The sequence below is a fragment of the Anabas testudineus genome, chromosome 5 (genome assembly GCF_900324465.2).
Source record: "Anabas testudineus chromosome 5, fAnaTes1.2, whole genome shotgun sequence".
Taxonomy (NCBI): domain Eukaryota; kingdom Metazoa; phylum Chordata; class Actinopteri; order Anabantiformes; family Anabantidae; genus Anabas; species Anabas testudineus.
The window spans coordinates 15,516,827-15,540,915 of NC_046614.1; the positions used below are offsets into that span (position 1 = coordinate 15,516,827).

General features: G+C 40.5%; 1 protein-coding gene across 1 annotated transcript in view; it reads right to left on the minus strand.

Annotated features, from left to right (window-relative positions):
* The window catches only part of LOC113153890 (kazrin-like), a 65,793-nt gene extending 42,308 nt beyond the window's left edge, over positions 1 to 23,485 (minus strand). Inside the window, exons 1-2 of the mRNA XM_026347776.1 lie at positions 23,435 to 23,485; positions 3,780 to 3,987 (exon numbers count right to left, since the gene is read on the minus strand). Of these exons, the coding sequence (XP_026203561.1) occupies positions 3,780 to 3,987; positions 23,435 to 23,470 (244 nt within the window). The 5' untranslated portion in view covers positions 23,471 to 23,485. The remainder of the gene's footprint in view (positions 1 to 3,779; positions 3,988 to 23,434) is intronic.
* Between the last annotated feature and the right edge of the window lie 604 nt (positions 23,486 to 24,089).

Genomic DNA, 24,089 nt, shown 5'->3' on the forward strand with positions numbered 1-24,089 from the left:
AAACAATGCAGAGCTGAATACCACAGTGCGGCCATTCAAACTTGTTTCTCGGAAATCCTTCTCATCTGCGATACGGCTGATAAATACTAGGGAAAATAATGGGACTTTGCATCTGTCACTACAGAGATGAAGCTTACAAGCAAACAATAAGAATCAAACACAGCCACTGTAGCTGTAATTACCACTGAAAACTCACCCCAAATCTGATCTGAAGGTGAACTGATTAAAACCGCTGCGTGTTTGATCATCACAAGGCGTAAATCTTTAGCTTCCACGAGCCGTTGGCAGCACACGCAACACAATTTTGAGCTCTGTTAAGCTCTGAGTTTTATCCCCAGAATTCTCCTTGGGGGTTGTTTTTGACCTCTTAGCAGGTTTTATTTTCTGTGGATTTCTATCAATAAATGAGGTGTTGTCAAACGCATTTGTTTATCTTTTGCTCTGATGATTGAACTGGATGAGGTTAATCTCTGTTTAAGCCTTGGAAGTGCTCCAATCACCAATTACTGATTTCTAGAAAGAAAAAAACTATTTCCACAACACCTCTCCTGGACTTACAAAACATGAAAACATTTACACATACATAATTATTTTTTCCCTTTATGTCAAGCACATAGGTCCCCTTGTTAAAAGTCATCGGGATACGCCTATAGTCCCAGTGCTGCATGAGTCACTAACAGCTGCCTTATGGTTGTGTTTTACAAAGGTTTATGGATTAGTACTGGCAGATTCCCATGAGTCTGTGATGAGCACTTTCTCACCAGCTGACTGCAGGGCGCTGATCTACCAACAGTATAAATAATTTAATATCCCACAGGGTTAGCTCGCATTGATTTTAGAGGACAAAATATTTTCATACAGCTTCTGTTCCCTGAGACAAAATTGAGTGCAAGATAGATACTGTGTGTTTTTTATCCTCGTAAGTTAGACGGACTCCACGCATGGCAGCAATGCAGTCGCTCGGTGGTGAAATGTCAGCATCATTTAGGAATGAATTAAACAAGGCCTTGACATCAACGTGATGGATTAAGAAGAAGGGCCAATAGTAAGGGGTGTCATCACCTCAACAGTGAATACATTACTGTCACTGGCTTGAACGAAAGGAGGTAGGTCGTTTGTACTAGTCAACCACTGACTCTGCACAAAAACAAAGATAAGGTACACAAAAGTCTTGTAACCGAGATATGCTTTGTAGAAATACACAAACTGAACACAAGCTAAAAGATAGAGAATGCAGATGCAGATGCAGCTGCACTGAATGAAAGTTTTAGGTGTCTTGCTCCTTATGATTAGTTGAGGCCAGCAGCAAGTGTTGTGTTTATAGGCTTAATCGACATCTGTCAGAGATGTTATTGAAGCTCCACAGGGAGGCGAAACACACAAAAATTTGGCACAGTATAATATATTTACAGGAAGTCGGGTCATGCATATTAAAAACCTTGTCTGCATGGCTGCTTTCATCCTGCACAAGGCAGAGCCAACAAGTAGACCAACAAACAGTGTGCCCTGGAGAGGGATGCACACCTAAAGAACATTTAATCTCCCTAAGCCACTGGACGCTGATGCCGGCTCATCACACACCCCAAACCGCCTAACCCGTGAGATCTCTCAGACGAATCATCTTAAACTTAAAATCTTAAGATATATCCTTAAGCTAAGCGGTTTTCGGGCTCATCCTTCTTTACGCAGGCGAGGTGAAGGCAACTTGGCTGTGTTAGTTTTCTAGTTTGGAGTTGGATGTGACTGTGTTTGGTTTGATCTGTCCCTGACTGCGGGCCTGGCCTCTGAGAACAGGAAGTATGACATCACTACCCTGACATCCAGGAATGTGGGAATGTTGGGCTGCTTGTTAACACCACCGCCACTGAGCAAAACAGAGAGTGAGAGAAAGCAGGATGGAAACAACAGAGGGTCACGTTCATGTTCAGATTGACTTCTCTGCCACATTCTTGTCAAATAAATAGCTTTTCTGTAGCACAAAGAAAAGCAAAGCAAGCACTGAGCTATTAAATACATGTAACTGCACATTCCTGATATATTGCTGCAATGTAAAACAAATGCTTCGCAGAGCAACCCTGGCAGTGAAACACTAAATTGCTCTTTGATAACCTTTGTGATGTGAGGTGTAAACGCTCCTCATGATATTATAAACCTCTCCATCTGTTACGCTTCCAAACACATTAATCCGTTATTCAAACTAGACTTCCTGGATCTTATTTCATTTTCTTACAGTGGAACCTGAATCATCAAACAATCTCTGTTTCTCCTTCAGACCTTACATTACACAATAAATCCCTACACAGTTTTACTTTCACTTCCAAAATCACTCGAGCCTACGCTTTCCATTATTCAACTTCACAGCATCTTTTCCCCACATCCTCCTCGCCTGGTCAACGTCCATGTCACCACATCCTGAAGATGACTGGTGTATTTTAAAAACTGCCCAACCCTCTGACAACATTGTTAATACCACGTATGAAATTAATAGAGTGCTCTTTTTAATTGCATCTAGTGGATGAACAGTATTTTCTATCCTAATGAGAGACGACGCCCGATGTGAACAGCATCAAAAAACACATCAGCACTCAAAAGTCAGATTTCACACAGATCAGCTTGAGCGGCAGATAAGAGGAATCACCTGCTGGTGAACTCCATATACTCAACACAGGGAGCCCTTTAATGGACACTGACAGCAAGCTGCTGTGTAGGGTATGATCTCAACAACCCACAGGCTTCTAAAAGTATCCAAGTCAAATGCAGAGCACAGATACCCTAAGGCAAAAGCAAAGCAACACAAGGTCTTTTCTTCTGTGGCCTTTTCACCACCAGTAAGCCAAACTTTCTGTACAGTACACGCAGGCAATGAAAAGTTGAATCTGTCCTGTTATATTGTGTAATGTTGACTAAATAGTGACTAACTAGTTGGTCGTTACATTGATTTAATCGGAAACAGTGATATTTGTTGTTCAGTTCACATGTCGGGGCAACAAGATTTCCCCTTACGCTGTTGTTCCTTTCTAACACAATAAAACTCATCATTAATGAGTACAAGATGTCAGCAATAGCAAAGCTTACCAGGATATGTTGTAAGAAGGTTTAATTACACACAGGCTGAAGCAAAAATGAAATAAGCATAAAGATAAAAACTGAAAGCGAGAGTCGTTGGGCTCGCAACAGCTAAATATAATAAACAACAAGGGATGAATTAGAAAGTATGTCATGAAGCCACAATGAACAGCCCCTGTAAAACTGCAGTTTAAAAGCTCATTCCTCCTTCATCACTTTTTCTTTTTCCCCAGCTAAGTAATGGTGCCATGGTGTCGCCAGCTCCCATCAGAGATGTTGGCACACAGCTCCTGGGCCCAAAGCACAGTCTAAGACTCCTTGCCAGACCCAGGGAAAGAGTATCGAAGGAGCCAGAGCCAGAAGGAGTGCAGCCCCAGAGGAGCCCAGCTGCTGCCTGGGAAACCAGACCCCAACCAGCTCTGGCCCACGCTCTCTAACCCCAACCCCTCCAATGACAACACTAAGTCTGTCTCCTGTTCTCTTTCCCTCCAGTCTGCTTCCACTGTTATTTGGTTTGGAGTTTGGGAAAAATAATTCAAAGGAGGAACGGTGGAATTATATTAGTCACCCAGCTGCACATTCCCTGAATATTTCCCACTGTTGATCTCAAAACAGTCACACATGTTCATGTTCTCGCTCTCGCACACACAGAGACAAGAGATTGGGCATGAGTGCACACACAAACGTGCTCATGCACATGCTGTGACACTTACCCCGGTAGTGGAGGCTGTCATCGTGGTGGTTGTGCTGGTGGTGGTTCTCCAAGGCAGGGGGGCTGCTGGCACCCAGCTCTGCCAGTCTGCGGCTGGTGGCAGAAAGCTCGGAGCGGAGGTTGGTCACTTCCTGACTGGCAGACTGGATGGCCCCATCAATCCTCTGTGCCAGCTGTTTGTTGTCTTCCATCATTTTAAGGATTTTCCCCTGAGGACCAAATCCACACAGAGCAGCATGGTGTCAAGTGGAGCATCTGAGGGGATGAAGCTAAGAGTCTTTCCTCCTCCTTTAAACCCCCTCTTCTTCTTCTTCTCCTCCTCCTCCTCCTCCACCTGTGTTTCCTCTCTCACAGTTTAGTTTGCACAAATAATAAAAAAAAAAAGCCAGACCTTTTCTGTTCTCCGCTAAACAGCACAGAGATGATGTGTACCTGTTACTGCATACAGAATCACATCTGTGTGTCCAAGCACTACACAGTCAGAGAAAGCACGCGTGTGTGTGTGCAGGAGAAATAAAAAAAAAGGAGACAAGGGTAGAGCACAGGAGAAAGAGAGGAAGAGAGAACGCAAAGAGACCACAGAGAAAGAAAAAAGACAGAGGAGGAAAAAGAGATGCAGCCCAGCAGGCAAAGGGGAAAGTAAGTGCTCCCGCTGAGGAGAATGTGCTGTGAGCAGCTGCTCTCAGAGAGGACCCAGCACACACTGAGATGACATGCAGCCTTTTAAATGGACTGTACCATGTGCTGGACGACCAGGGGAGAGGGGGGGGATGTAGTTGGACTGAGCTGCTCTCCGGCAACTCTTCAACTACACTGAGTTGTGTATCCCACACCCTATGGAGTCTGTAATGAGTTAGCAATCGGCTCTGTAAAACAGGAAGAGTACAGATTTTTCTCTCTACTTCTGCCTCTCTCCATGTGCCTGCACTCAGATCTTGGCAGCAGTATTGAACCTTTTGACAAGCACTTGTAAAACCCTCTATATCTTTTCACTCCCACTCCCAATTTCCCTTCCTCCCGCTCACTCACACACCCGCTGTCTTTTGTCTCTCCCACCCCCTCTTTTTTTCATTCCATTATATATTCATCTCTTTGTCCTGGGAAGCTCACCCCCACATCGGAGGAAGAGGAAGGGGGCTGGATCGAGGCGCCCAATGGGAAAACATTTCATCTCTGAGGGCAAACTTAGCAGAGGACAGAGGCACAACCCTCTAATGGTCTAAACACAAAGAGGAGAGGCCCAAGAATGACAATCGAGTTGGGGTGAAAAGACAGTGGAGCTTTACTTCTTTGATAAAAACAGTTGGAGGGATTATATTTCAGTTTATCCATACGCCTGCAAACAAACACCAGTGCCATCGCTTCTTATCTTACAGGCTATAAAATGTGATCACTGACACAAAAGGTTAGAGACAGGGGATGTCTGTTCGTCTCAACTTAAAAAATAAATCCCAGATATTGCTGAGCCATCACAACTTAGAATCTGCATTTGACATTTAATTTCCCAAGTAAGAAAACACGTCCTGTCTCTGGCAAGAAACCGAGGCAGATGAGTGATACATCACTCAGATTCTGTCATCTGAGGTATGGGTGATAACAGCTCAGCGCTCATTGGTATTCACACAATGGCAGAAAGAGACAATCAAAGATGGGACTGCAAGCATGCGAGACTGACAACAAAATGAGACACACTATTTGGTAGTTACACCGGTGGTTTGTTCAGCACACCGTGCTTGATGAATGAATGATGAAGTCTACAGTGGAGGTGATACAGATACTGTCTGTGCGACTAACAGACATGTTTAGATAGATGTACTGTAGCCGTGTTTCACATTTCCTCCAGATAAGACAGAATAATTGCTCAAGCGATTAGTCAATCAACTAATTAGTCTGTTGACGGAAGCATCACAACAATGTTAATGTTTTATGTCATTCATGAGTTAAAAATGCTAATTACCTCTGACTTGCAACTTTTCCACAGTTTGACTCTTTAATCTTTATAAGTTCAACATATATGTTCAACTTATTGCATCTATTCCTGAGATGCTGATGGAAGTTTTGCAGGTGTTTAGTCAAGAAGAACAAAAAATGATAGCACCAGATCCAATATCACAGCATCACCAAGGCGATGTGGATTTACTGTTTTACCACCATAGAAATTTGTGCAAAGATTGTTCACAAAGAGTCAAAAATGTCCACCTCACAGAGGGGCTGAATGGATTTGTAGCCTACTGTTCTGGATGCCCAGCATCAGTAGGATGTATCAGACTAGACCTTCGTAGTAGACCAGTTGACTGACCACACTGTACCCGGGGCCACAGTGTTAGCATTTCAATTCAGAGGTTCTCTTGTTTGATGTTCACATCTCTGCTGCCCAACTCACAGCTAATAATCCACAAACAGGACATTTATTACAGCTGCTAGAGAAGATCTACACTGGGACTAGTGGTGATGTTTGATCACATCACATGCTAGCAGATCATTATCACCGTCTAGACGGTCACATCGCTGTCCCAGATTAGTGCACTGGCCCCTATTTGTAGCTGATTAGCAAAGGACAATGTATCACGGCCTGTGACCCAGGGCAGGAATGAAGGTCATCTTTACACTGAAGAGGCTCATTATTCCAACTCAACTGGTTTTCTTAAACAACTTGACTGCTAAAGCTTCCTTCACATGAAACCATGACCACAGTCTGCTTTGAGCTACAGCTGAGCCGAGCTTTCATGCGCTCAACTGTGGAATGTGAGGAAATAAACGATTTTGGGGTCAAGGGTCGGGACATGTCCCAGATACACATCAATAACCAAACAAATACTTTGAGAATGCATAAGTGCGGCGGGTCCAAAACACACAAAGTCCTCCTCTGTTTCCACAACTGGATTGCGTATACCCTGGAAGAGACCACAGACCAGCGCAGGAGCTTCACTCACTTAAAGAACCAGTCCTTCCACCGGGGCTTCTATAGATTCGTCTCACTTTTTCAAACTTGACCAAGTGTTTGTTTTGTTAGTTTGCTCACTTGTTTGATGCTATTAATGGGAAGTTTAATTAACTGTGCTGAGGGTGTGCAGTTAAAAAGAGGTATTGATAAACAGTCACCATGACAGTCTGCTTGGGTTAATTGAATATCGACTAATCCTCCTCACACTGGAATGCTTTCCATTTTTTCCCAATAGCAAGTGATATAATGCCCTACTCAACTATTTATACAGGTCCTATCAAGAGCCTGGGGAAAATATCCAGTCCTCTCTAGTAGGCTTACTAATGTCCATCACATACTATGAGGAAAAGAAAGATAAAGTGCTTGTCAGGCTGTGTGGGTATGCGATAGTGTAAAGCCTAATAAGGGAGAGCTAGGGAAAGTGTAAAACCTAAAAAAGCATTTTGAGATGTGCTACGAGGGGTGAATTTTCGTGTGAATTATATATTTGTCACTCTGTACCTGTTTGTTACTCTGTGCCAAGATATACTGCAAGCATATTAAAGCCATGAAGAAATTAGCAATGTTTCACAGAATCACTTCCATCTGAGTGATGACATGAGAGCAGGAGGAGCTGTTAGGGAGGGAAGAAACATTTAACTCTCCCAGCTCAGCAATATGTTGGTCAAAGAATGACAGTGCAGGGTTAAATCTTTCACATCCAGTAGAGACCACCTGGAGAGATCCTTTAAAGCAGGAGTGAATTGCTGTAATCAAGACACATGGCACAACCAAGCCAGTATTTGCAGCTACAAGTGGACTTGAAGAGAAATCCTTTGAGTCAACACACATGGTCGTGCATACACTACCTGTAAAATTTCAACTCATGGCTGTCTGTTGGTGTGGAAGCTCAGACTTTTGGGTTTCAGGAATATCCACTAACTAGAACATAGTGTCATAACTTCACTTTGACAGGAAAACATTTCCCAGAAAGAAATGTTCATGCATTTGCAAGCATGTCCTCTTCACCCACAGCACTGCACAACATCACAATACCACCCACCAGGACAGCAAAACATCACAATATATAAGATATACAAGTATAAAAGGATAAAAGTAGTGGGCTGGAAAAGCAAAACTCTGAGCTGAAGATTATTTAGGCGAAATGCAGGGAAATGCAGAGTTGGGTTATAATTTGTAAATGGGCTACAATAAACAAAGTTGATTGATGCTTTATTATTGCAAAAATCATAAAATTAGTTTTCTGAAAAGACATACCTGAGCTTTTTTTGCTGATGCTATATACAGTATATTATTTAAATTTAAATGAAATTGTCTAATGATATCTGCAACATTTGGGGTTTATCCCATGGTGGTCAATCAAAAACAGTTTCTACTTACTTACTTTCTACTTTACTTAATTAACACTGATAATCACACACACAAAAAATCCTAGACATGAGGCTCCTTCAGTAGACTTGGCTCGTCTCTGGAGGGCTTTATTACAGCAGTCTACTATTATTATGGCTGTTTAAATATTCCAGACATTTTGTCTCAGCCTCCATATACTGTAGAGCTGCTCTGAATCTCAACTTCCACAGGCAGCAGCTCTGAATTTCTATATCTCAATGTGTCAAAATGAACAGTCTACTGGGAACAGAAACAAAACAGCAGGTTTAAGGACATTCTTTTCTGGATATAAAAGCTGACTCAGTACACAGCGCACTGTCTGCCTACATCAAAGAGCACAAGAGTTCAGATTGTTTTTACTTGAAGGAAGGTTAACTGGCAGCGCATTAGGATGTTACAGATGTCTCTTTATTGTTGGTGCAGTGTGTGTGGAAAACAGAAGGAAAGAAGTGTCATGTGAAAAAGATGAGAGTGGAAATGTCCTTATCAAAGTAAAAAATTAAAAGTGTTTTCTGTGCCACTACCTACAGCTTTCTTTCAGCAACATCCGTGACAAACAAGACACTTCAGACAAAATTGGCCTTTTGTTCGAATGCACCACTTTCCCGCAGCAATTAGGAATCGCTCACACATCTGTCCATGTTCTACTGTGGTTGATTCTTCTGTTTGTTAGAACATTTTCTTTGGATAATTACAGTGAATAGAAACTGCGCTTAGTGCCCGAATAACTACAGCAAGCAGAGTTTCTGTCATATATAGTTGACTGCATTGACTGTTCCCGCAGAATGCAGATTTACCAAATGAAAATGTCACAGTTGGATGAAAAATTGGGCATTTATGTCTGTGCAAGTGATGGAGAGAGAAAGCGTTTGGCCCCAAGTGGTGACAAACAGACACAGAGGAGCATTGATGGAGTAAACAGTGAATGGCAGGGAGCGGAAACTCTTTCTTTTTATATTCAGGCTTTTTCTCAATGTCCCTCTCTCTCTCTCTCTCTCTCTGTGAACTTCTTTAGTTAGTTACAACCTTTTTGACCATGAAGATGACAAATCTGACCATGTGGGAAGTGTCTTTGGTTTCACACGGTATAAATTAAAGCAGATTCAATCAATAATTTTATATGACCAATAGCTTACATGATTGCAAATAATAAAAAAAGGTAGCACACAGCGATTTATCACTCACTCACTGTATTTCCCATCAGCTCTACTGAGCATGATTGTTTTAGTTTTATTGCTCACAACTTGTTGTTATAGTTCACTCTTGCTGCTTTCCTCTGTCGTTTTCAGGCACAGTGTGCACCTGTTTTCATAAAAAAAAAAAAGCTCTGATAAACCCATTATGCACTACTCAAGACCTGAAAGCACACAAAGAAAATTAGCAATGAGCTGGTGACCATAGTGCTGCATACTATATTTCTCACTCAGAGACAACAACCACAGAATGAATGTTGGACCTATTTTTCCCAGGTAACCACAAACATAACTCCAAAACTAAATTTACCACATGAGAGTTGGTTGTGAAAATATGCAATAGTCAATTATTAAAGGATAAAAAAAGCTGCATTTAGTATTCTAATTGCAATTTCTGTACACATTACTTATGCCCTTAACAACTCACTGCACAGGGTGCAAAGGGTGAGATGGATCAGTTATAATCTCATCATTATGCAGTGATATTTGGGGCTTTTAAACAGAACAGGCTATAGATGGAGCTAAAACTTAAACTTGATCCTATTTCAAACTGAGCTTGAGGATGCACCTGTCTCCAGTTCAGTCAGCTTCTGATGCCGGTATATTTGCTATGTGACATTAACCTGCTTATTCAAACCATCCGCAGAGTGCTATCAACAGGTCACCAAGCAGTAGCAAGCAGCAGTTCAATTCCACCGCTGTGGCTTAAGCTCGGCACAGGGGTAAACTCTGATCTCTGACACTGACCAAAAGAGGCTGAGATAAGACCTGGGGAGAACCACCTATTATCTGCTGTCATGCTCGTCACCAATCCTCCCCAAGTTCCACTCCACCGCCTTGCAGCCATGTTCTTCTCCCATCTCTGATAGTCTGGTAATAATAAACAGTTTGACAGCCTCTCCACTTGGAGATAACAGTCGACAGGGCTGTGGATGAAATGCGGTGCCAGAGGCCTTGTTGATTATCAAGATAAAGTCTTGTCTGCAGGACTCTGGGGGAGTTGAAGGGAGAAGAGCATTTGACTTTGATGAACTTTAAGACCTGCAGGAGTGGAAATACATGTCTGATGATGGAGACTCAAACTTCACATTACGACATTACTAAACTGTAGCACATTCCATCTTTCCACTGAGACTCATTTAGCTTCTTGCCTCATTTCCCCTTGATCTCACTTCTGCTCCCTGCTGGCAGTTTTTTATCATCGCATCTTCTCCCAGTGGTCCCCAGAATCCATTGCAAGGCCTCAGTTTATTACATTAAATCACACTCTGACCCAGTAATGCTTTCCTCTTCAGTCCCGAGCATGTTCACATGCAGAGCTGGATGCTGCAGTCATCTCTAATGACATGCAGATCACAGCGAGATCACGAGTGGAGGCAGCGTCGACAGAAAAGGTGCATGTTCTTCATTCAGCGTTAGACAACTCCGCCACTTCACTGTCATCTAATTAAGTTCCTCACCACTGTCATTGTTCTGCGTTCTCCTCTGGAGGAGGCATAAATACATGGTGATGTTGAGCAGATGAGAGCCTGTAGCTTGAAAGGAGTTGAAGAAGATAGCTGGCAGAGATATAATGATCAACATAATTAAAATGTAATTTGAATGAAGCCAAGTAACATGGAAAATACTGGAGTAGCTAGTGGCAGCTTTATCATTATCTTGATCCTAGAAAAAAAAAGCTACAGGTTATATGTAACTATCGACCAGCTGTTCAGCAGAGCAAAAAAGCTGTCTCTAAATAATGCTAGGGGGATTTTTCTCAAGGTAAAACATTTTCTACAACACATGGAGAACCTCATTCATTGCCTACGCTCCTTCCATCCATCTCTCTCTTTTTCTTTTCTCAGAGCAGCAGAGTGATTTTCAGGGGGCAACTGCAGTGGAAATCATCCTGACAGAGCTCCCCCTGTTGATTTATGATGTGCGTTTAGTTATTTATTGGCTAATCATGGCAGAGTCCTAAGAGCAGGTTATAGCACACCTCCAGAAGACAAGTGAGCAAACCTTGGGTAAAAAGGCGCTAAGACTTTCTCTGTAACTAGCAGATGCTCTGGGAGATTTGGTTTCAAGGCCACAGAATTAATCTCCAATTAAGGAGTGAAAGGATCATTTAAAGAAACAATTTGACATTTGGGGAAAATATTCTTCTTCTTCCAGCACAGTAACAGATGCTGCTGCAGTCAGCACTGAATACAACCATTTTAGTTTAGACCAAACAGGAATTTTCTGCACCAAAGAAGACCACAGCCAGGATTACTGTGACACTGCAGGAATAACTGACAGACAGGTTTAGGGAGGGGGAAAAAAAACTGTGCAGTGCTGAGGACAGATTAATCCATATCTGTCGGAGAGCTGTTTCAGTACAGTGTATTGATAAGGCGCTTATCCCGTTTGTTGGTGTGTGTAAAGGCAAATCTGCAGAGCCCATTGATTATAAGACTCATCTCACTATCATGTGTTCTCACTCTAGTTCCAATGAATGGCAACACTAGAGATGCTGATCACTCCATCACAGCTTTATCACAGTCCTCATACATATATCTTTTGTAAATGTCAGTACACTACACACTTTTTCCAATTCTTTCACATCTAAATAACATCTTCAGTCCACTGTTTACTAAAAATTATAAACCAAGAGCGAAAACAATTATTTCCGTTCTTCGCAAAAGCGAGTAATACAAGATATGAAACTTGTTGGAACGTGTTAAAAAATGAGCAACAAGAGAAGCAGAAAGAAAGATAAATAAGGTAGAGAAATGGAAGGGCATGGAGACACAGTGTGAGAGAGACAAGGTTGGAACCAAAACATGTGAAGTTGCAAAGTCATTTATTATTTTTCACTATTTATCTCTGCAAGAGAGGGCCCAGTTATCAGAATGACTAAATTGAAAGACATTCAAGCGTGCAGTTGGAAGTCAGTATAAGGAACACTGATGACCGCCACAAGCTCTCTCAGTATTCCAGCCTTAGCATACCAGTCTGCACTGTTCTGCAGAAAGCCTTTTTCGTGCATATATATATATATATATATATATATATATATATATATATATATATATACAGCGCGCGCACACACACACACCTGTACTTGCATACATATGCACACACTGAGATAGCACGGTGTGTGCATTAAAATGCAAAAGCAATTAAATGCAAGCCACAACAGAGCTGAAGAAATGCCAACCTGACAGCAGGACTTTGATTATTTTAATTAGAGCAATATGGCTGACTCATGCATGAATATAACTGAAGGAAAAGCAGGTTCATTTTCTTATTAAAAGCCTGTTTAAGTCTGTGTCTATAGTTGGGGGGGTACCACTACTTTTCATATGCTTTCGTGCATATGCAAATGTGTTTAGAGAGACAAACTGTGCTGATGAGCTACTTTTGTATTATGTCTTTTATTTAATGGCTCCAACTTATTCTAATTGTAAATGTATGTGATTTAAATGTGTTTAATAAGCTGGCTCCTGCAGGAGCTGGGAACTGCATTAATCTGCATGCTAAATTAGTTTGTCTGAATCCAAAACTTGTCTGGCTCAGAGAGTTGAGCTCTTGTAAAGGATTATAAAAGGGTATTAATACTAAGATCCATGAAAAGCAAAAACAATGTAATGTTCCTTTCGGTTCCTAAAAATTTTGCATGTGGGCAAATTAATTACCATCGTATCATTTTACAGTGCTGCTGAAAAAAAAAGGCATGTGCTGCAGAATATGTACCCACGCATCTTCCTTACAGACATGTCGCTGTGTGATTATGGTCTTAGGTGATTAAAGTCTTTGTAGTTGTAATTTATTTATGCGCCTACTGTAATATGACTTTGTTTGAGCAAAGTGTGTGTGTGTGTGTGTGTGTGTGTGTGTGTGTGTGTGTGTGTGTGTGTGTGTGTGTGTGTGTGTGTGTGTGTGTGTGCAAATGGTTAATAAAATATGTTTATCTGTTTACACATTTGATTTTATCGGGTAGAGGAGAAGAAAATGGAGAGAAATACATAGTCGGATGAAGTAAAGAGGTAATGAAGAAGAGGAGGGGGAGTATTTGTTGATTACTACAGCTTAGACCCAAAAAAAAGGCAGTTTGTTTACCGAGGATAACAGCCACGGTGGACTTCAATTGTTCAACACCTAAAAACCACATTTCATTACACAAGCCTTCGAAAGCCTAATGGTCATTCTGTTACTCCCTAAAGAGGCACACAAACCACAGACGAGGTCGAGAGGCTGGGGGGTACACTTCAGTGAAGAGTTCTTACGCTTAAACACACATCAACACAGTTAGCAGTCCACAACCTCTGTTTGCAATTACATCACTTTGGATACATTTACAAAATGTTCGCCCACCGCCTTGGCCCGCTGAAGTGCGTAAACTCTCATTATAATGTCAGATTTAATCTAAAAAAGGTGGTGGAACATGCGTTAAAGTGTGTTACAGTGTATTAAAAATGTTGTCTAATACGTGCTTATAAAACCTGGAAAATATTCATTGGATTTCAGAGGAATTCTGTTATCTCACAGTTGTCTCGTGTTATTTCCGTAAAGCTATTTTCTACGTCACTTATGTTTTTCTAACATCTATTACACGTTTATACTGCACTTGCCTAAGACGTCTACTACATTGTTTGGACAAACATGATTTGAAGGGAATGTAATTGTTGCCTGGATTATTTTCCCGGGCAGTGTTTATTCAGACCAAGTTTCACCTTCATGTAACTAACAGACTGAGGGGAGGTCGTCAGCATGAGTGGGTGTGCAATACATCTAGCATCCAGAGTACTAAATGTGGCCACTTAGACATAATTTCCTTCCACGATTTAAGTTGATGTGTTGATGTGGTGAACTTGTTAACAAACACTTTCAGTTCTAACACTTCAGCAACATTAGCATTCATTCCTTTGTGTGTGTGTGTTTCAACTTGCTAATGCTGTTTGGTATTATGCACAGAGTACAGCTATCACTAGTCTGCAGGAATGTCACAAGGCAAAGTACTGGTAATTCAGTGTAAACCAAAGTGATGAACCAATGCTGCCATCCATTGAGCAGTTCCACTAGTATTACAAAGCATATACTTTTACATTTTGTCATATTAGACACTTATCCAAACTTTAATTCCCTGCATATTCTATTACAAATTGATTAAAATCCACCTTCCAAGTAAAACCTGAATTTCAGTGCTATATAAGTGGATATTCACTTGTAGTCTACTTGCACACACTGTCTTCAAAGTGAAAGGATTTAATGTTGAACACAGTTTAATCGTCTAAGGCAAACTAAGGGAAGCTGTGTGTTTGATGGGTTTGAGGCTCTCAAACTATTCCACAGAATGGGGTCCCTTTTTCAAAATTGTTATTTTCCAAATCAAACATGGCTTTGGAGTTGCAGAGTAAACAAACAGAATTAAACTTATTTCAAGTTGTGAAAAACCTGCATGAGCTTCATTCTGCAGGAGACTGTGAAGGCTTTTGGAGACATCAAAAGACATATTAAAATAAAATGTAAATGTCCAGACTGAAAAATGACTTAAAATTATGTTAAACTCCTGATGGACTGTACATTTGAAATAGTAAATCACACATTAAGTAGCAATGGTCCTTGTCTCACAGGACACACAGAAAAGGACATATTTCTCATAGTACAAATCCAAATAAAGCCTCACCTTGCCTCCAAAATGAGGATTATTGCTATTTTCAAGAACAGCACAGCAGTTTACTTCAGGGTTGCAAGAGGACAAGCATCGCATTAAATTATCTTACAAAGAGTTTATTAAAATACCATCTGCTCACAAAGAAATCACCAAGATTCATGACAGAGCAGGATGGCTCTCCAGGTAATTGTAAAAAAAAAATTAAGATTCAGTAATCTGGCAACAGCGGTATTAGATGATGCATGATTATGCAAGTTCATAGGTTTTCAGCTGAGATCCCTGGAAACACAGTCAAGCTGCAGGAAGAGGAGCATCAGGGCAGAGCAGAGCTGGCAACACACATTAACACATTCATACATGAAGAACCATAGGAGAGCAGAAGAGGATTCAGAGTAGGAGCTGAGGAGAGCAGTCGTAATCATACTCATGAATACTAACAAGGCCGGGAAAGAACAAAATAGCACATTAAGAACATGATTCATTACACAGGAAGATGTGCACAGCACAATCAAACTAACTGCTTCTGTTTTATTAATAGGCTTATGGAAACACATTGAATTTGGGTTTTTATTATGAGGATTTGTGTTTGACATTTATTATGTTTTTTTTTTCCCTGCACTTACACTCTGCCAAGCTTCCTCAGTTAATCTTTTTGTTTTAATGTTTGTGGGCTTTTTATGTGTCTGTCATATTCTCATATTCTGGCTTTGGTCACCAGGATGCAATGAGAAGCAGCAAAGGAGAGTTAACATATTGAGCAATAATGTAAACTGAGTGAGCACCACATGGATTATAGGGATAAGTGAAGTATGACGTATACAGTAACAAACATCCAGAGCAAAAATAAACCTAATAAATAAAGGAAATATGGTAGAGACGGGAAAATCTTCATAGATCTAACTTTTAAAACCCACATTTATACTTGAAGACCCCTTAGAGACCCCTGTTACTGTGGGGTCTCTAAATATTATATGTAAGTTTACCTGCTGAGACTTGTAGCACTGCATTCATTATGTGCCTCGACAAACAACTTCAAAATGTTGTCATCAAAGCTTGTTTGTAACTAAAATCAATCGTGTTGGAAAATCTGCTACAATCAAATTGATTTCATGAATTCTGCGTCAGCAATCTGCCTCACTCTGCTTTGTTTCACAGTAATAATAATAATAATAATGACAAACTTTATTGATCCCCTTGGAGAAATTGTTGTTTGGACAGCTAGTACTAAAGCTAACTAAAATTACTACTGAGTTTAAAAATACTACAAAGGTAAATCAATCCATAAAGAGAAAAACAACTGCAAAGAGACAGAAACAATACCAGAAAAACAGGTAAAACAAACACAAAAGCTACTACAAAATAAGATAAAATAAGTCAGTTCGGGGGTCTTGCTGCTGTGTAGAAATCCTTAACATGTCCAGATTCCTGTTGTGCTATATTCCATCATTGAAGAATGAAAACTAACAACAGCAATTTTGTTTTCCTATGTTCTTTTTTCAGTAATATAAAAAAAATATATATATTTTTTTTAATTCTATGAATAAAATCACTTCTGTCTTTAACAGATATGTAGAAAACAACCCAGAAATATACAAAGTCGGTCCCAGATGTCAAACTAATTTAGTAAGATATATTAATTAATACTATAAAACACAATAAAGTGGAATTTTGGACTGAGATTTCAGAGAGGACTGAAGAGACAGGCGTAATGACAGTTGAAGGAGCTAATCTTGACCACCAGTACTGATGGCTGCTGATTTATTGGATGGGATTACAGCCAGATAACCTCACAGTTTATACTGGATTGCTCCAGGTTACAAGACTGTGAAGTAGTAGACAATGAACGCCGTATTTATTTTTTTAAGTCAAATCAAAAAGTCAAAGAAAAGCCCTGAAAACAGTAAAAACAGTTTTAGTGTATAAACTTACAAAACTACTATCAAGTATTTATAACGGGCATAGTAAATACTAGAAACTAGCAGATTAGAGAATTTTATTTGGAAAATCATCGGATCTACATTTGAAATTTTAAGCCCTTAACAGTCAAATTGTCAGTGACAAAACTGAAGGTGCAGCAGATCACAAACCTTGAAGTGTGTGTGTTGGTTTAAAAAACAGAGTTGTGTGAAGCAGCTCTGGGCCAGATGCCCACCTGGCCCGACTCCTTAGAGCGATTGCTTTTGGCAGGAAATCAGATAGAAAGGAAAGTCGTTTATATGTCGAGCACCACCCCACAAGCTGTGGTGGCAGGGAGCATTTAAATCTCATCTAAGGTCAACAGGGAGAACAGTGGCTTTGATAACAGCTATCCCCATCTTTGATTCCATGCTCTTCTAAACGCTGTAGAAATCCTTCCTTCTGATGAAGGGTTGGACAAGAAGGTTTAAAGTAAACAAGACGAGGTGGACAAATCACTGTGTGTAGGCTGAGCTGACAATCAGAAAAAACAAAAGACAAACCAATGTTGCTCCATGTCGCATTAATATCCCCGCTCATAGCTGATGTGTACATAGAAGCTGATGTTTCCTCGTGAGTTATTCAGGTTTTGATAGTGTCCAGGTGATTCCTCTAGGCTGAATGCTGAATAATGGAGCAGTGGATCAGTTTGAGCTTTCTTTAGTCTGAATGAGTCAAAACAGTGTAAAGTCTGAGGTGGGCTCACACGTCTGCTGTGAAAATCTCTCCAGAACCTTTAAGCTTTCTGTGTTTGGCAGAGAAAGTTACAGGAGAATACTTAGCCGTCTCTGCGCGTCTCTCACACTCCTGCCTAAGCAAGTCAATCCTAGACACTTATTCACACCAGCCAGACACAAACAAGCCCACAACAAAGGGCTGCAAAGAGTACAAACACTGTCTGTCACTCAAGAGGAGATTGACAGGTAGAGGGGCCGCTTTCATATCACCCGCACTCTCTCTCTGAAATTGAGGTGAGCACCTTTGATCTGCAGAGAGATGCGTGTAGTGATCCAGATCAGCTTTGTGACAGCGCTCGTGGTTTCCATAGAAACATGTGCATCCCGAACGCGCCACAGTTAAACATCCTGAACCACATCAACAGATGGCTTCTGGAGGGGCTCAAGAATGATGAAGTCTCGCAATCTGGCATGCATCACTTCATCTGACGGAGGCCATATTGTCATCTTGAAAGAACCACAGGGAAAGTTTGATCCACTGAAGGATGCCTCCTTGATTTACAAAAATAGCTTTTATTTGATTGGATGAGCGATTACTGCGCGTGCAAAATGATGTGATTGGACGTGGACACTGAAATGAATGAGAATGCTTCCACGCATTTGGAAAACAATCTCATCTGTCACGCCCTATCAGGAAATATAAATCTGCACTGTCACTTTATCCCTGCACTCAGGTTTGCCTAATCATCAGCCGTGGCAGGCGTGTTTTAAAATCTTCACTGCAGTCAGCTTCAATATGGCCATTTTTATGTGTACTCATTAATCTTTCCTGCTCCCCCGGTGTTACTGAGTGGGTAGAAATGTGGAAACTGGTGAGAGACGAATACCAGCTGAAACTGCAGTTGCTGAAAAAGAGCAACCCCAGCTCTCCGACGTCCACTCCTCTACAGCATGGCGATGTAACACAAAGGATCTAACGTTGAGATAGATTCTGGGTGAGCTGATTTCCTCACAATAGTGTAAGAGAGGAGGGGGAAAGAAATCTCAAAATGAGACTTGAGATTAAAGCTGTGTGTGTTTCCTTTAACAGATTCAGATAGTAAAGGTTTATTTGTGTTCTAACACCCAAAGATACTTAGAGAACAAAGACAGGCTCACAGCATAAGGTGGATCTCGTAAATGATAACCTACTTTTCCTACAGGTACTCAAAATGGCTCAATAGAAGGAGAAGAAAGCATGGATCTATTTCACAATGGGGCTTTTTTCCTGACTCCATTTCATGTCTGTCTCTGTGTTAAATGTATTAATTCATCATGTACCAGATATAAAGGTAACGAATGCAGAGCAACCCAATTTAATTTAGTCTCCCAATCTATTTTAGTTGGGGCTTAGGCTCATATTATCCTCTTGAAGTCTTCTCCAGTCAATAATAAATTAAGTTACATCTGCCAACATTGTAATTAAAATGACTAAACTGGCAGCTCACTGCTTTGTCACCAACAGCCATGATTGCTGGCTCACGTGAAACTTTTCAGCTTCATTCCTCCTCCTACACTGCTAAGCCTTCTTTTGAACTTGGCTCTGTTTAAAGATTATGCCCCCCTGAGACTGAAAAGGAGAAAGGAAGAGATAAACAAAGTTGGAAATGCACACTGCAGCGGCGAGTGCGACATGTGCTGTGAATTATACAGTAAATGTTAATGTAAAGAAACAAAGTTCACTCGAGTTAAACTGTGGAAATAGAAGTTTCCAAGACAACAACAAAGAGTCTACAGGTACACTATACTGTACACACACAATGTGAATAACGTGCAATTTGTGCCAACGCATCAAAGAAAGAATGACTCCAAACACAGGAACTCAAAAGGAGAGTTTTACATTGTTAAAACAAAAATGTTTAAGTGTTATGTCTGCAAAATGCTTAAGAGCTTACAGAGCAGTCTCACAGAATGGAGGTGAGCAAGATCTGTTGAATTTCCCATTCCCAAATTTCTAGTAAATATTGTAATAAGCCAAGAATGCTAATGTTTTTTAATGTATGCTCCTGGCTCATATGTCTACTGTCAAACGTTTTTCCTTTTCAACTATCTGTGCCACACACTAACCACTGATCAGGCCAATAACTTCATCACTTCCTGTAATCTGAGGTGAAGTAACACCCACTGGACCCATCAGTTATTATCTACTGAGGCTCCTGAAATCTATGATGGGTCCTCAGGTAAAGTACCTCTATTTGCTGAGACTTACTCAGGTGCTGCTCTGTTTGTAGTTTCTGACCTGCACAGCCGAGCATTTGTTCTGAACCGACCCACTCTGAATAGAGGACTCCACCTTTAAATGAGCAGGCAGTTATTTCTGTGCATTTTCTGAGAATTAGGGTGAACGATGTCTCCTCTGTCATCTGCCATCATCGGCCCGCTATTGTAGCCCTGCTGACTCCTCGACCAAAGTAGCTAATGCAGTGCAACGTTCCACTACATCAATTCACAGCTTCCACACCCACTGAAAAGCATTTGATTAGTCACCCCAGCACAGCAACGGGGACATAAATAATTCATCTGTGCAAATGACAAATGAGGCAATCAGTTCTGGGACAGCATTCAAAGAGAAACTATTCAAATACCCTCTAAATTAATTTTCTGCCTTTTACTGACCGTGGACTTGAAATTTTAATGCTGAATTCACCAGATGATGTTTCACCCCGACTTCCGGAGAGATTTTTATTTGTCTAATTCAGCAGTAAAACTGGCAGCTCTGAGCACAGGACATCTGAGTTTCTTGGTAAGTTGATTTGTCTGATCTGCACAGAGAATAGCAGAGACTCTGAAACAGGGGACCAGACATTAAAAGAATATAAGAGAAGGGGGCCTGGGCTAATTTTATATTCCATCTGACAGAGGAAACACTCTCCATGATGAGCCAAGCTCCTCTATGTGGGATGAGATCACACTTGACTTTGACCTCTGAGACGTTCAGAACAAAGAAATCAGATACATAATCTGGTCATTATTATTTTGTCTGGCTGTTGCCTGAGTGATGATAGCGAGCCTCAAATCTGAATCCTGTTGCTCAGATAAGGTGACAGTACAGAGACCATGTTTAGAGAGCAGCACCAAACACCAAAAAATGTGTTTGACTGGGTTTAGCTTTTGAACATCTGCAAGGAACTTAAGTTATTAATAGCTATAACTTAAAGATCTCTAACCATCTTTTGAATGTTCATGTCGTCTAGAACAGAACGAAGCATGACACAAATGAGCTTAGTTAGGTTTTGATCAAGATGACTCCTTTGTTAAAGTTAGGAATTCAAGACGGTTTGTGTTCCAGTCACCACCATGTGGTTTGTGTTACAGATCTTTTGTGATAATGTTTTCAGGAAGAGCAACACTGCCAGTGGGAAACAGGAAAGAAACAGCATCTCTGGTGTCAAAGCCGGGCGTTTTGTTGAGGGCTTTAAAGAATTTGTGAATTGACCACAAATATGCTGCGAAATGTTTTGAAGCATTTTCTGTAGCAACAGATGTTGTTGTTCTTCTTGGGAGAACAGTCTCAGTAGAAACAGTTTTTAGTGGCAGCTTTATTAATGTTGTCAACCTGCAGCTACACAACAAACATGAGAATCTAAAAGGTTTATTAAAAAGGCTGAATGCATCCATTATTAATCACACCCGACTTTTACAAGGTCCTGACTTACAGGTCGGTCAGTTTAAAATATTGAGATGATGTGTGTGAAAGAAATCGATGTCACACCATCAGGTTGATCATTCCCACTCGATTGGTCATATTAAACTACAGTATTAGTTTTAGAGCAGTGTTAAAGTTATGTTTGATATTTAGTACCCCTTTCATAACAGTTTTATCATAGAAGACCAAGAAGAAAACTGCCAAATATTTCAACCTCAGATAATCTCACATTACAACTTCACTTCCAGTCACTTTCATTAAACTCAATGCTAACAGCAACTACAGCCCAAATATGCGACTGAATATTAATTGTATAAAGTTTACTAGTCATCATTGTATATTCTGACAAAAATTATATAATACATGTCAGTGAAAATGTAATTTTATAAATTCTAGCATATAACCAAATGTTTTTCTTCTGATTTGATACTGAGCTTTGGATCTAGTTGCCAGCTGTGAGCAGCTTCTCCATTTCTTTTATGCACTGCACCATAGATGATAGTGTTCTTTCACTGCATGCATAACATGCTGTCTGGCTATAATTCATTTTTAAATGTGAAAAACCTACAAACCTGTTTAGAAGGATTTTGTAGTATTTGGGACATGTTGCCAGTTTCTATACAAAAAAATGTAGTTTCAACCAGTTGTAGCCCGGAGTAAACAGACATATCACCATAGCAACTGTCCATCACATGTCAGCATGTCGCGTTTTGTCCACAGTGACAGGTCACAGCAACCAGCGCCCACCTGACAGAGGCCTCTATCTGACACTCCTTCAAAAGGAAAACCTGGAGCCCATGTAAAGGCTGTGGCTTTTATCATCTGACACAAACGCGGTCATGAGGCAGAGAAATCGGTCATACTGCCTTGTTTCTGACCGCTTCACTTAACACTGAACTACCGGCAAACTTTTTTTCAAGTACAACTTCGTGGGGAGATAATCGACAGTCCATCCGCGGCTGAGATTCTCACTCATCCATCACCTCCCAATGCTACATTTTCGAGTAACAGAAGAAACTGACTGCAGGCTAACAATCTTTCACTCCAGCTTGCATACCACTGAGCTGGGGTGAAAGCAATGGCCTTTTGCTGAATTACCTTCCCTTTAATCAATGACACTGCGTCTGACAAAATATCTCCAGGAGAATGGCGGGAAGACTCTGTATCCATCATGACTGTCTGCAATGGCGTTAATGGATGACCCAAATGCATCAGCGTGTCAAGATTCATCTAACATTCATCAAAATGTAGAAGGGATATAAATAAAAGGACAAATGTTACAACACTATGAGGATGAATTATCTTCTCATCTGAAGATTAAAGCAAAAGCAGTGATTCCAATATTTTTAGTAAGTTTGTATAACGCTGCTTAACAAACAATGCTGCCCAGTTGCTGCATCATAAACTGTGGGTTGCCAAAGTTTTCACAGGTTTGGGTTGTACTGGTGGCAAAGGCCAACATTTCATGCTGTGGATCCAAACCTGAGCAGCAAATCACACCGATATGCTATAGAGAAAAGAGAAGTGTGAGTGCATCTCTGTTGTTTTTATCATGCCATTAAGTTTTTAAAGCGAAATATACACATTTACATAAGAAATGTATGTGGGTATGAAAGGTGGGAGGATAATAGCCCATTATAAATTGCAGTGCACACTTGGGCACTTTTTTTCAAATATGAAAAGCTGTCGTCTAATTTGTCATGAGCCGTAGCTTGGATTTTAGAAACACTATGGTCCACGCTACCTTTGTTAGCATTTTTGAGAACTGCATTGCTTACTTCTCAATTGAGAAACTTATTTCTGTTGATAGACTACATTAAATTTAATGTTTATACAGAGGGAGGATTAACATTTCGAAAGTTGAACTGGAAATCAGAAGTTCTGGTGATTTACATAAGTGCTTTTAAATGGCTTGATGAAACTCATTCTGATGCAGAGAAGAGTAAAAATGGAAATCGTTGTTTAAAGGTTCCTGTTGTAGCTGTCTAAAAAGTAAATATTTGGTCTTGAGATTTTTACAAACTTTCACAATCAAATGTTCAGACATTCATTGTCTAAATCATATATGCTGAAAGTAAAAGTTTGGCTTTCAATTTTTAAATTTTAAAATGTGCTTCTTTTTCCATTATTAAATATTCTGAACACTTTGTGACTTTTAAACTTAAACTTACCTGAGCATCCATGAGCAGGTGTCTCATCAGGGCCATCGACTTCCTCAAGGTGTCCCTCTCACCCGATATGAAGGCCTCGTCCTCGTCAGCCAGGTTACAAGGCCTGGTCACCATGAACTGAGCAATCTGGTCGTTCAGGCTGTTAAGAGACTGGACCGCTGCAAAATAGGCAACAAACATAAAAGCTGGGTAAGTGAAAGGTGAAAGTGAAAACCACATGAAAACGCACCATCTATGATTTCCTCTACTGCCCTGGCTGAAGAGCTCCAACATTTGCTTTCCCTTTTTTTTTGTGGGATTTTCTGGATCAGACTTGTGTGATGTGAGACACTTCCTTCATTAATGGCCACGACTCAGCTGTTTCCACTGTTCTCCTCTTCAGAATAATCCTTCTTTTGGACAAGAGGGGCATCATTAGGCTAAATCCTTTACCAAGACACAGAAAGTCACATTAAACCATTTATATAATCCATTTTTTTCACGGAGACAGTCCAAGCAGTAATGGCCGTTCTGTTTGTTGTTGCTTTTTTGATTAGAAGCTAAATCAACACAATGTGTAATTCAGAAATCTCTTGCCCAGAGTTTTCTCAGGTCTCCATTAAGCTATTTGGCCAGAGCCTGTGGGCAGTAATTTAGAAATGTGTGATAAGCACTG